This window comes from Neophocaena asiaeorientalis, unplaced genomic scaffold (genome assembly GCF_003031525.2).
Source record: "Neophocaena asiaeorientalis asiaeorientalis breed wild unplaced genomic scaffold, Neophocaena_asiaeorientalis_V1.1 scaffold72, whole genome shotgun sequence".
Lineage (NCBI taxonomy): Eukaryota > Metazoa > Chordata > Mammalia > Artiodactyla > Phocoenidae > Neophocaena > Neophocaena asiaeorientalis.
Genome location: NW_020185336.1, coordinates 627,385 through 641,918, shown reverse-complemented (window position 1 = coordinate 641,918; position 14,534 = coordinate 627,385). Strand labels below are relative to the sequence as shown.

Genomic DNA, 14,534 nt, shown 5'->3' with positions numbered 1-14,534 from the left:
CTCCCGGACCGGGGCACGAACCCGTGTCCCCTGCATCGGCAGGCGGACTCCCAACCACTGCGCCACCAGGGAAGCCCTGTACTATTTTTTTAAATACCATCCCACTTTAAGAAAGTACTTGGTTATTTGTAATTAAGTCCCATTAGTAGTGACTTGAATCCCATCAAGTTAAAGTAGACATAAAATATATAAGTAAGCTCCTTTGGCTACTAATTTCTGCTACTACCTCCCCCAACCCTCCAGAAGAAGCACACACCATATAAGCCATATAGAGAAAACAAGTATTGGATTATTAAACAACAGTTTTAGCCCAATTTAACTCTGCAGTAATAGCAAGGGGTTGTCTTGGTCAGACTGAATATACAGGGGTAAAAGTGAATTGGACGTGGGATCTTGTGAGCACAAGCTTATCTTCCATGGGTTGTAAACAATTGATTTTTAAGTGAAATCTTTAGTTTCTCTGATCTTTGCTTTTATTTCTGATCTAAACTTTTAACATTTGGGGAATATGTAAAGAAGGTGAAAAGGTAGTGAGTGGGATTAGATCTGGCTTTAAATGGTTGACTTTCCCTCAGTTTTGTCAAAATATGAACCTTCTTTGATAGCCTGAACTTCCACGTCCCCATCTATCATATGAATATCTGATGTTTTCTTGTCATTTTGCCTCAAACGGTAACGTTTATAAGCACGCTGAATGATGGTTGCTGAGACTACCTCTTGTTTTCGTTTCAGAGTAGTTGTAATTGGCTCATATGTGACTTTAAAAGGGTTGGCTAACATAAATCCAGATTCAATCTCTGAAAGAACTTTCTCCATGCTTACATCTTGACTCATAACTCGCTTTGTTAAAGCGAGTAGGATGTCAAGGCAATGAACTCGGTCCCCGACAGCCATGGGAAGATCCATGGCAACGATCTGGCCCTTGTTTGGTTTTGCCATGAAAAGAGGAGGATGAAGAGCAGCTGCAAAATCTGAAAGCTTGCTAGAGTCTATATACTGGGTTCTATCAGGATCAAACCTCTTCCATACCTGAAAAAATTTCCTAAAATCATCTTCACTCAATGTCTTGGCTTTTTTTTTAGAAGCAATATTTAAAAACTCCATGACAACAACAATGTACATGTTTACAATGATCAGCCATGATATGAGGATATAACTGACAAAATAAACAATCCCAACAAAGGGGTTACCACAGTCTCCTCTAACCTGAGTCCCAGGGTTAATTTTATCAGGATCACAGTCAGACCATTTACTGTTGAAAATTGCATTGAGCATCCCGTCCCAACCAGCAAATATTGTAACTTGGAAAAGACAGAGCATACTGCTGCCAAAGGTTTCAAAGTTGGACACATCATTAATTCCAGCTTCCTTTTTAACATAGGCAAAATTGTACATTCCAAAGATGGCGTAGATGAACATGATCAGGAAGATGAGGAGACCGATGTTCAACAATGCGGGGAGGGACAGCACCAAAGGAAGCAGCAGATCATGGAACACCTTTGGTCCTTTCTCAGGACGCAGGATGTGGATGATCCGTGAGAGAAGTATCAGTTGCACAAGGGAAGGAGGTACAAGGTAATATCCCACCATCAGAGGCAGAAATAGTCCTTGGTGTAGGAAAAGATAAAGCAGGCAATACAATTATTTAGAGGAATATAAATTATTTTACATTTCTTTGGTTTTCTTCTATATGTTAAGGTAATTAATCTTTCCCGTATAACATTTAGCACATATTGAAAGTCTGGGTTAGCCAAATACTAATTGTGGCAATGCTCAGAGTGTCTAACAAAATTTGGAAGATAATTATTTCTACCATCATTTTCAGAGTATTACAGATCAAGCACTTCTGGAGTCACAGATGGCATGAATTCATAATATAGGACAGTAGTCATATTTTTTTTTCCTGATTGCAGTTAGATCAAGAAATTTAATTCGACCCAACCTTTATTGGATACCTCATAAAGGTGTCAAGAAAATGTGCAGAGATGAGTGACATGACTCCTATCCTCAAAGACCCTATAATCTAGGGAGTAGAGGTAGATATTTAAACTAACTATAATGCAAGGCAGAAAGACCTAGTGGATAAACATAGTTTAAAAAATATTTTATATTCAGTGATCACAGATTATAATTTGATTTATTGACTTCATAAATAGTATCTGGGACCTTAGGAGCTTTAAATGTGAATTGAATAAATGAGTCTTCGCCAAGAACTTTTCTTTCTGGCAATGGTGGGAGGATGATGGCACTATGAGAGGGAGATATATAACTATAGAGCAAGGTGAAATTATAATTACCATAAAAAATGTAAGGGATGCTCTCTGAAAGTACTGGAGAGGGTGTGGTTCATCCTGAGTTGAGAAGGTGGAGAAGGGGAAAATCCCATGAAACTTCTAAATGAGATGGTATGTTTGCTGAATCTGGAAGGATCATGTCTCACATTTCTGTTAATTTGGTCACTGCCAATGATGGCATTCTCTCTGACGTTCTATCTTACATATACCCTCATTTCCACAGTGCTTTAGTGAACTTTCTACTCTGACTCAAATTTTCATTTCTCCTCAATCTCTCAAACTTTTCCATTATGCAGGAGGTTTCCCTACTTAATTACAAACACATTTTTACTTCTTCATCACTAAATTTTCTTCACTTCCTTTCTTATCTAAAATCTGACTCTATCTTGAGGACACTATTCCCCTTGCAACACTCTCAAACACAGATAACTCACTCTTTCCCATTCCACATTTCTCAGGGTAGAAAGATGGAACAAGCAAGCATCTTTCCCTCTTTCCAATGTGTTTTTCAGATACTTTTCCTTCACATTAATTTTATAAACAAAAAAGAAATTTTTGAGTTTGTGGACCATGACATTCAACTATACCATCTCCTACCATTCCTTGGTTCTATGATCTATTCATTCTCCCTCAATCATATTCATTGGAGACTTTGGTACATGGCTCACTGTCACCCTTTCCACCCCAGCACCTACCATCAACAACCCATTGAAAGGCTAGCCCTCCAGTATTTGGCTTTCTTAAATTTTAATAATCTCCATCATTTTACTGTAGACACACCCATCTATGGCCACATTCTGCACCCAGGATACCTGACCTTCTGAGATCTCAAATTCAAACATCTTTATCTCGGACTGCAATTTCCTCTCCTTCTAGATGTCTGATTCAGTAACTCTCATTTCAATCTCATGGGGCTCTTTAATTCTGTTTTCCTCTGTTTTCTTCCTATCAGCCCTTTGCTGACTTTACATACTTTTCTAGCAAGCTTCTTGTACTTGTCTATCAATATTAGCTGCACTGCTTCTACTACCAGCTGATGAATGAATTTTCTGGGAGCACAACTGAGCAGTTTATCTACATTTTTCACTACTGACTGCATAGAATAGTACTTGACAATAACATTAAATATTGTTTCTATTCTTATGGAGATAACATTCTAGTATGTGTCTTATGGGAGGCAGACAATAAACAAACTTTTCTCTGCCTAAAACACTTTTATCTTAGATTCTTGGCTACCTCCTTATCCAATGGGTCTCTATTTAGATTTTTGCTTCTTCCGTGAAGTTTTCTCTGATCTCTGCTTACTGATTAGGTGCTCCTCGCTCTGTTGTGCTGTTGTGGCACCCCATGCTTCTTCCCTTATCATAACCTTAATAGCACAGCATTAACATGTACTGTTTAATTATCTGCATCCCTTGATAGATTATAAACTATGTATATACAGGAATTATGCCTACTTTGTTTGTAACTGAACTCTTTGCACACAGCATAATATATATTCACAAAGAGGGTAATCAAGTATATTTGTTAAATAAAGGACTGGGATCTCCAGAGTAAGAGAAAACTTGTAACAAATTCATTAAACCCTAAAACTCTAGTGTTGTGAAAGTAGCAAACAGTTTTAGAGCTTAGAGGAAAGGGAACAATAATGAGTTTGAAAGGTTATAGCATGCTAAGACATAAAGATCCTTCTAGTGTTATCTTAGAAAAATAATGTATGTGATATACTGATATAATTAAGCATTTATCTGGTGGTCTGTGAAGTAAAGTCTATGTATTAATTCAGAAAGTATTTTTAATATCTTATATCTGTCAGGCATGTGTTCAGGTATGAATGTAAAAATGTAAGGCATTCCTGCTGGAAATAAAAAGGATCTCTACCTGTTTTGCTTATTAAGAGACTATATCTCAGGAGATGTTTACTCGAAGAGCTTGCCTGAATTAATATTATTACAAATGAAAATTTGACTAAACAAAATCTTACCTGTAATAGAGAAAACAACCACCATAAAATCAAAAACGTTCCATCCATTGGTGAAATAGTTATAATGGAAAACGATGAGCTTTAGTACACATTCTCCAGTGTACAGTGTAACAAAAACTGAGTTAATCCAGTAGACAGCAATGTCAATTTTGGGGTTCTGTTCATCACTTTGTATCATAATGGTTATTGCTTGGAAAAATATAAGAACCATGATGATGACATTAAAAACTTGATTTGTTATCAAGTCAAAGACAAATCCTTGGAACTTGTTCTGTGTGTAAAGAAAAAAGGTGTAATATTTTTATTAATAAGATATTTATACAGACATATTGTCTTTAGATTTACAGCTTCCCTCCCAGCATAAATAGGAAAATAACTGAAGACGGTTTTTACCAAGCAATAACTATAGCACAGAGTAAAAGCAAACAGAAAGACCATCAAAAGCTCTTTCAAAGACTATATTTTAAAAATTTTGTCAAAAGCATTTGTTGTTAAGAATTTTAAAAACACATCTTCATTTGTAAGAGAGAATATATAAAGGAAACTTTTTCAGAACCTAAAAAAAAAATCTAGATATTTCCTTACTCCTGGGCGAGGTACTGGTTTTTGAGAGACTTCACACATCAGCTTCTTCAGTGCATGGTATTGTTTCTTCTGTTTTACTGTTATAAAGATATTTGAGCCTCCCAGGTAAATAAATGAAAGAAAAAGATATTAAAATCATATTTAATCCAAATTTCATCTTACATTAATATGCGTTTTCAAAAGCTTGGCAATTATTGATTTAATCCTTTAAAAAAGGATTAACTGCAATGAACTAAATCATGTTTAAACATGTCTGACCTTCTGCACAAAAATTCATACAAAACAGAGTATACACTGGAAATGATTGATAATTATCTTTTGATGAACTTTCCTGTGGGTAGTCAACCGTATTTTAACTTTTTAGTTACTGAGGCCGACCTCTTGTTAGAGACAAAGGAGAAACAGCAGAGGATATCTGGAAAGGTGACTAAGAAAAGTTGAACTAAAAAGCTAAAGGTAAAGCTGGTTTGTACCTTTTAATAATCAGGAAAAAATATAATTGGTCATATATGTGTTTTTATATGTTCATACGTTACTTAATTTTCCAAATACTATTAGAAGATACTTTTCACTATTATTCAAAAAGCACCATTGCTTACCTCTTCATTGAACCTTCTAGGGATTATTCATCTTTGTGTTTCTAGTGCTAATTTCAGTATCTTATACAGAATATGCAAAGTGAATAAGAGGTGAACATTTAATGTGTTAATCTAGGAATTAGGAATTGTTACTGCCCATGGCAGGACTTGCTCACTTAAAATTGATAGGGGTCATCAGTTTGAAGTCCAGAATCCTAGGATATCATCCCATTAGGTTGAAATCCCTAGGAAGATGAAGCATCCAATCCAACGAATATTTCATTTGACCACTGATCTTTCTAATCCCATCTAATTAGTGCAGACTCAGAGTGGTTTGTTTACCAGATTCTGCATGTGGTTAAACTTTGATGACATGGCCAAAGATGGAATTTCAAGATTAAACTCTTCTTTTCTTTGATTTACCATAAGGCATTCCTACACCTAATAGAAAGTAGGGCCTGAGGTTAAAATAAGTGAACTTATATGACTTTTGAGACATTTGTATTAATAGAAGCCCTGAAGGGAGTCTTTGTGTGGAGACGGCACCAAACATGGGTTGTTCAATTCTGCCTCTGAATTCTCTCTTATTTGTTTCGAGCACTCCTATTTAGGTCATGTAGTTAGGATTTATGACTCTACTTCTAGCAGGAAAAGCTATTTCAACTGACAAAGATGTCTCTGCTGGTTATGACTCAAAGCTTTGAGTATATCAGAGAGTAAAAAAGTGTGGTTTATTTTTCTTGAACATCTTCAGATATTTGTGCAGATGCATAACAATGTTATTTTTCAGCATGTCATTATTTACAAACCTATATACAGAAACATTTGTAATTTTCAACCTTTAATCTTGTCTGTGCTTTTTTAAATATAGAAAACAATGTAAAAGTGAACATTTCAGCAATATCCATCAATCTGCAGGAACATCAATCATTTTTTTAAAGATAAGTACCAAATAAAAACAATATTAAACTGAATCCAAAACCAATTATTTGAAGCAGGACATTTTTTTCCCCTTGGACATTGATGAACAAAGAATATTTATACTTATCTTTACTTTATGTTTGTTGAAATTAGCAATAATAGCACCAATCAACATACTCAGAGGAAGAAATAATCCAATGATAATGAAGTCAATAAAGTAACAATACATGTAGATGTTGTCTTCAAAATTAGGCTGCATATCTACCTAAAAGTTAAGTTAAAAAATAAGCGAAATAAGGCAGAACATAGAGGATTTTTAGGGCAGTTAAAATACTCTGTATGATATTATAACGAAGGGTATATGTTATTATACATTTGTCCAAACCCATAGAATGTACAACACTGAGTGAACCCTATGAACTATGAACATTGGGTGATTATGATGTGTCAATGTAGGTTCGTCTTTGGTAAAAAATGTAGCACTGTGGTGAGGAATGTCAATAATGGGGAGGTGTGCATGTGTGAGAGCAGGGGTATATGGGAAATCTCTGTACCTCCCTCTCAATTTTGCTGTAGATCTAAAGTTTCTCTGAAAAAATTGTTTTTAAAAATAAAATAAAAAGTGAGAAAATAAGCAAAATATTTATACTGACCTTTTAAGACTTAGAAAATAATTTATGACAAAAAAAATACAACAGTGATACTTGAGGCAATATTTCCTCCTTGGTCTTTGGTGAAGAGATATCATGGCTTTTATTTGAATTTTAAAGTTTATTGCATTGGTTTAATCATTGTTATGATAATCCTTCAAATGGGTCTGTTTGGCCTCAACCATTGTATATAATCCTGGAAGGAGTTCATTGTTCATGAAATATTCAATCTGAAATGTATTTAATTTCTATCTAGCATAAGCATTTGCTTTTACCATGTTAATTACTCAATTATTGCTTGTGTCCTGTCCTTGAATTGCAAAAATGACTTTGTGTGAACCTTAACAGTGGCTCTAGGATTATATTGTACTTACACCAATAGAATCAACTGCTGAATTCATAATAGTGATCCATCCATTAAATGTGGCCTGTAAAAATGGCATGTATTTAATTTTTATGGAAATCTTATGCTTTGTGGCAAATAAAAATTAAAACTCAATCTGTTATTAATACAGTAAAGCATTTGATTAGTAAGGCTGACCACACTTCAATATACTGTGTAACTGAGATCTTTACCACTTTCATTTTTACATTTATACTGTCTATTAACAACTATTTAAAACTACTTAGCTTAATTGTAGTTAATAAATTAAAATATTTTAAGATAGTATTAATAAAAAGAGAGAGAGAGAGCACTGGTTAGATAGATAGATAAATGGTAAACAAATACATGCTGCCCAAGTGTCATAGTTAGTTGTAACTGCTGTATATGTGCTTTACTATGACAGAGGTAAGACAGGAATTATTCACCACCTTATATCTGCTAGATATTGGGGGACCAAGTAGCCATTCCTCAAAGCACCAAGTAGAAACAAAATAGCAGTAATCTGAGTTAGATCAAAAGTTGTGAACCTATTATCTCATCAGTGGTGGAGGAAATAGCTTTGGCCAGTACCTGTCATTTCCTCCGTTAGTCCTACCTTTATTTCCACTTCCTTCTCCCAACAGAGCAAGGACTATATTTCACTTTTGTCTTTCTAAATGAGCTTAGTATAGTATGTCCCATAACATGTATCTACTAACTAATAATTGCTAAAATAATTTAAAACCAACTTTATTAAGCACCCACATTTTGTCCTTTATGTTCACATACAATATGAATGAACATGTAATTCACAAATTCAAACATGTACTTACTACTTGAAGCAGTGAAAGGAAACTGATTCCAACATTATCAAAGTTCAGTTTTGCATTCTCCCATGGCATGGATTCATTAAACACAAGGCTTTCACATTGATTTCTATTCATGACTTCAGATATAGGAAACCTTTCTCCACTTGTTGGGTCAATGCATTCATAGAATGTGCCAGCAAATAAGTGTACTCCTATGATGCTAAAAGCCAGCCAGATCATAAGGCAGACCAGTAACACATTCAATGTGGGTAAAGTAGTTTTTACCAAAGCTCTCACTACCACCTGGCATATAAAAAACAAACATGTAAACTTTAGGTAAGAAATGTGAAAGTGTTTTAATTAAATTGGAAATATTAATTAATGTAATGGCATATTGAAATAACAACAAAAAAGGCCATCTTTAAAGATTTAATAGATCACATCTGGTAGTCGAATAACCTAAAAAACAAATTTCAATTAAAAATATACATTAAAGGCCATGAGCCTGCGCTCTAGTGTCAGCCTCAGCGCACCCCAAGTTACCTCACCACCCACACCTGCCCAGATGGTCCTGCTGCCTCCTGCCTGAGCAATTTCAGTGCTGGCTAATTAGATGATACCAGCCTTGGACTGCTGATCTTTCTGGAAAGTTTTAACTGTGGAGGAGAAAGGAAATGTCTTAGCTTTAGAAGATAGGCCTGCCTTGAGGGAGTGGCAGACAGGTTGAGGGGGCTGGATTTCTAAGAATTAGAGAGAGGCTGGAAGAATATAATAGGTCCTGAGGGCTTCTGAACCCCAACCAGGTCAGCCCAGCACAGCTTCAAACAACACGACCCTTGGAAGGGAAGAAGCGAGGCCCTGGTTTATTAAATGTGAGGAGTAAAATGCCTGCAGTAGAACTAAAACAATCAGAGTGGTTGATGAAAGAAAGAGAGAGAGAGAAGAGAAGAAAAGAAGAGAAGAGAAGAGAAGAAATGAAAAGAAAAGAAAAGAGAAGAAAAGAAAGATTGAAATGTTCGAGTTTTAACAAGCTGCCACATGATAACCATGTGCTGGTCTTAAGATCACATTTTGAATACAGTGTGGCTGACAGGGTCGTGGTGCTCTGGCGGGGTGTCAGGCCTGAGCATTGGAAGTGGGAGAGCTAAGTTCAGGACAATGGACTACCAGAGACCTCCTGGCCCCATGTAATATCAGTTGGTGAGATGTCTCCCAAAGATCTCCATCTCAACGCTAAGACCCAGCTCCACTCAACGACCAGCAAGCTCCACTGCCGGACACCACATGCCAAACAACTAGCAAGACAGAAACACAACCCCACCCATTAGCAGAGAGGCTGCCTAAAATCATAATAAGTTCACAGAAACCCCAAAACACAACAACAGATGTGTTTCTGCCCACCAGAAAGACAAGATCCAGCCTCATCCACCAAAACACAGGCACCAGTTCCCTCCATCAGGAAGCCTACACAATCCACTGAACCAACCTCACCCACTTGGGGTAGACATCAAAAACCACAGGACCTACAAACCTGAACCCTGTGAAAAGGAGACCCCAAACACAGTAAGTTAAGCAAAATGAGAAGACAGAGAAATACTCAGCAGATGAAGGAGCAAAGTAAAAACCCACCAGACAAAACAAATGAAGAGGAAATAGGCAGTCTACCTGAAAAAGAATTCAGAGTAAAGATAGTAAAGATGATCCAAAATCTTGGAAATAGAATAGAGAAAATACAAGAAACGTTTAACAAGGACCTAGAAGAACTAAAGAGCAAACAAACAGTGATGAACAACACAATAAATGAAATTACAAATTCTCTAGAAAGAATCAATAGCAGAATCACTGAGGCAGAAAAATGGATAAGTAACCTGGAATATAAAATAGTGGAAATAACTACAGAGCAGAATAAAGAAAAAAGAATGAAAAGAATTGAGGACAGTCACGGATACTTCTGGGACAAAATTAAATGCACCTACATTTGAATTATAGGGGTCCTAGAAGAAGAAGAAAAAAAGAAAGGGACTGAGAAAATATTTGAAGAGATTATAGTTGAAAACTTCCTTAATACAGGGAACGAAATTGTCATTCAAGTCCAGAAAGTGCAGAGAGTACCATATAGGATAAATCCAAGGAGAAACATGCCAAGACACATATTAATCAAACTATCAAAAATTAAATACAGGGCTTCCCTGGTGGCGCAGTGGTTGAGAGTCCGCCTGCCGATGCAGGGGACACAGGTTCGTGCCCTGGTCTGGGAAGATCCCACATGCCACGGAGTGGCTAGGCCCATGAGCCATGGCCGCTGAGCCTGCGCATCTGGAGCCTGTGCTCCGCAACAGGAGAGGCCACAACAGTGAGAGGCCCGCATACCTCAAAAAAACAAAAAACAAACAAACAAACCCAAAACAATTAAGAAAATGGTAATAAGAACATACATATCAATAATTACCTTAAATGTAAAAGGATTAAATGCTCCAACTAAAAGACATAGGCTGGCTGAACGGATACAAAAACAAGACTTGTACATATGCTGTCTACAAGAGACCCACTTCAGACCTAGGGACACATACAGACTGAAAGTGAGGGGATGGAAAAAGATATTCCATGCAAATGGAAATCAAAAGAAAGCTGAAGTAGTAATTCTCATATCAGACAAAATAGACTTTAAAATAAAGACTATTCCAAGAGACAAAGAAGGACACTACATAATGATCAAGGGATCAATCCAAGAAGAAGATATAACAATTGTAAATACTTATGCACCCAACATAGGAGCACCTCAATATGCAAGGCAAATGTTAACAGCCATAAAAGGGGAAATCGACAGTAACACAATCATAGTAGGGGACTATAACACCCCACATTCACCAATGGACAGATCATCCAAAATGAAAATAAGGAAACACAAGCTTTAAATGAGACATTAAACAAGATAGACTTAATTGCTATTTATAGGATATTCCATCCAAAAACAATAGAATACACTTTCTTTTCAAGTGCTCATGGAACATTCTCCAGGATAGATCATATCTTGGGTCACATATCAAGCCTTGGTAAATTTAAGAAAATTGAAATCGTGTCAAGTATCTTTTCCAACCACAATGCTATGAGACTAGATATCAATTACAGGAAAAAAATACAAACACATGGAGGCTAAACAATAGAGTACTAAATAACCAAGAGATCAGTGAAGAAATCAAGAGGAAATCAAAAAATACCTATAAACAAATGACAATGAACACACAACAGCCCAAAACCTATGCGATGCAGCTAACGCAGTTCTAAGAGGGAAGTTTACAGCAATATAATCCTACTTCAAGAAACAAGAAAAATCTCAAATAAACAACTTAACCTTACAACTAAAGCAATTAGAGAAAGAAGAACAAAAAAACGCCAAAGTTAGCAGAAGGAAAGAAATCATAAAAATCAGCAGAAATAAATGAAAAAGAAATGAAGGACACAATGGCAAAGATCAATAAAACTTAAAGCTGGTTCTTTGAGAAGATAAACAAAATTGATAAACCATTAGCCAGACTCATCAAGAAAAAAGGGAAAAGACTCAAATCAGCAGAATTAGAAATGAAAAAGGACAAGTAACAACAGAAATACAAATGATCATAAGAGATTACTACAAGCAAATATATGTCAATAAAATGAACAACCTGGAAGAAATGGACAAATTCTTAGAAAAGCACAACCTTCCAAGACTCAACCAGGAAGAAATAGAAAATATGAAGAGACCAATCACAAGCATTGAAATTGAAACTGTTTAAAAATCTTCCAATAACCAAAGCCCAGGACCAGACAGTTTCACAGGCAAATTCTATCAAACATTTAGAGAAGAGCTAACAGCTATCCTTCTCAAAGTTTTCCAAAATATAGCAGAGGGAGGAACACTCCCAACTTCATTCTATGAGGCCACCATCACCCTGATACCAACACCAGACAAAGAAGTCACACACACAAAAAAAACCTACAGGCCAGTATCACTGATGAACATAGATGCAAAATTCCTCAACAAAACACTAGCAAACAGAATCCAACAGCACATTAAAGGGATCATACACCATGATCAAGTGGGGTTTATCCCAGGAATGCAAGGATTCTTCAGTATACACAAATCAATCAATGTGACACACGACATTAACAAACTGAAGGAGAAAAACAATATGATAATCTCAATGGATGCAGAAAAAATTTTCAACAAAATTCAACACCCATTTATGATGAAAATCCTCCAGAAAGTAGACATAGAGGGAACTTACCTCAACATAATAAAGGCCATTATATGACCAACCCACAGCAAACATTGTTTACAAAGGTGAAAAACTAGAAGCATTTCCTCTAAGTTCAGGAACAAGACAATGTTGCCCACTCTCACCATTATTATTCAACGTTTTTGAAGTTTTAGCCACAGCAATCAAAGAATAAAAAGAAATAAAAGGAATCCAAATGGGAAAAGAAGAAGCAAAACTGTCACTGTTTGCAGGTGACATGATACTATACATAGAGAATCCTAAAGATGCTACCAGAAAACTTCTAGAACTAATCAATGAATTTGGTAAAGTAGCAGGATACCAAATTAATGCACAGAAATCTCTTTCATTCCTATACACTAATGATGAAAAATCTGAAAGAGAAATTACAGAAACACTCCCATTTACCATTGCAACGAAAAGATAAAATACCTAGGAATAAACCTACCTAAGGAGACAAAAGACCTGTATGCAGAAAACTATAGATGCCAATGAAAGAAATTAAAGATGGTACAAACAGATGGAGAGATATACTATGTTGTTGGATTGGAAGAATCAAGATTGTGAAAATGACTCCACTACCCAAAGCAATCTACAGATTCACTGCAAACACTATCAAACTACCATTGGCATTTTTCACAGAATGAGAACAAAAAACTTCACAATTTGTATGGAAACACAAAAGACCCCGAACAGCCAAAGCAATCTTGAGAAACAAAAATGGAGCTGGAGGAATCAGGCTCCCAGATTTCAGACTATACTACAAAGTTACTGTAATCAAGACAGTATTGTACTGGCTCAAAAACAGAAATATAGATCAATGGGACAGGGTAGAAAGCCCAGAGATAATCCCACACACATAGGGTCACCTTATCTTTGATAAAGGAGTCAAGAATATACAATGGAGCAAAGACAGCCTCTTCAATAAGTGGTGCTGAGAAAACTGGATAGCTACATGTAAAATAATGAAATTAGAACACTCCCTAACACCATACACAAAAATAAACTCAAAATGGATTAAAGACCTAAATGTAAGGCTGGATACTAAAACTCTTAGAGGAAAACATAGGCAGAACACTCTATGACATAAATCACAGCAAGATCCTTTTTGACCCACCTCCTAGAGAAATGGAAATAAAAACAAAAATAAACAAATGGGACCTAATGAAACAAAGTTTTTGCACAGCAAAGGAAACCATAAACAAGACAAAAGGCAACCCTCAGAATGGGAGAAAATATTTGCAAGTGAAGCAACTGACAAGGGATTAATCTCCAAAATATACAAGCAGCTCATGCAGCTCAATATCAAAAAAACAAACAACCCAATCCAAAAATGGGCAGAAGATCTAAATAGACATTTCTGCAAAGAAGGTACACAAATTGCCAACAAACACATGAAAGGATGCTCAACATCACTAATCATGAGAGAAATGCAAGTCAAGACTACAATGAGGTATCACCTCACACCAATCAGAATGGCCATCATCAAAAATCTACAAACAATAAAGGCTGGAGAGGGTGTGGAGAAAAGGGCAACATCTTGCATTGTTGGTGGAATGTAAATTGATACAGCCACTATGGAGAACAGTATGGAAGTTCCTTAAAAAACTAAAAATAGAACTACCATAGGACCCAGCAATCCCACTACTGGGCATATACCCTGAGAAAACCACAATTCAAAAAAGAGTCATGTACTACAATGTTCATTGCAGCACCATTTACAATAGCCAGGACACGGAAGCAACTGAAGTGTCCATCGACAGATGAATGGATAAAGAAGATGTGGCACATATATACAATGGAATATTACTCAGCCATAAAAAGAAACGAAACTGCGTTATTTGTAGTGTTTAAAATAGATAGCTAATGGGAAGCAGCCGCAGAGCACAGGGAGGTCAGCTCGGTGCTTTGTGACCACCTAGAGGGGTGGGATAGAGAGGGTGGGAGGGAGGTTGAAGAGGGAGGAGATATGGGGATATATTTATGCATATAGCTGATTCACTTTGTTATAAAGCAGAAACTAACACACCATTGTAAAGCAATTATACTCCAATAAAGATGTTAAAATATATATATATTAAAAATCCAGATAT

The 14,534-nt window shown here is 36.2% G+C and overlaps 1 protein-coding gene across 1 annotated transcript in view; it reads right to left on the bottom strand.

Moving 5' to 3' along the window:
- Nucleotides 1–491: 491 nt before the first annotated feature.
- Nucleotides 492–14,534, bottom strand: part of SCN7A (sodium voltage-gated channel alpha subunit 7) — a 60,317-nt gene continuing 46,274 nt past the window's right edge. The window contains exons 19-24 of the mRNA XM_024735938.1: nt 8,210–8,488; nt 7,383–7,440; nt 6,490–6,623; nt 4,864–4,968; nt 4,279–4,549; nt 492–1,607 (exon numbers count right to left, since the gene is read on the bottom strand). Coding sequence (XP_024591706.1) covers nt 553–1,607; nt 4,279–4,549; nt 4,864–4,968; nt 6,490–6,623; nt 7,383–7,440; nt 8,210–8,488 — 1,902 coding nt within the window. The 3' untranslated portion in view covers nt 492–552. The remainder of the gene's footprint in view (nt 1,608–4,278; nt 4,550–4,863; nt 4,969–6,489; nt 6,624–7,382; nt 7,441–8,209; nt 8,489–14,534) is intronic.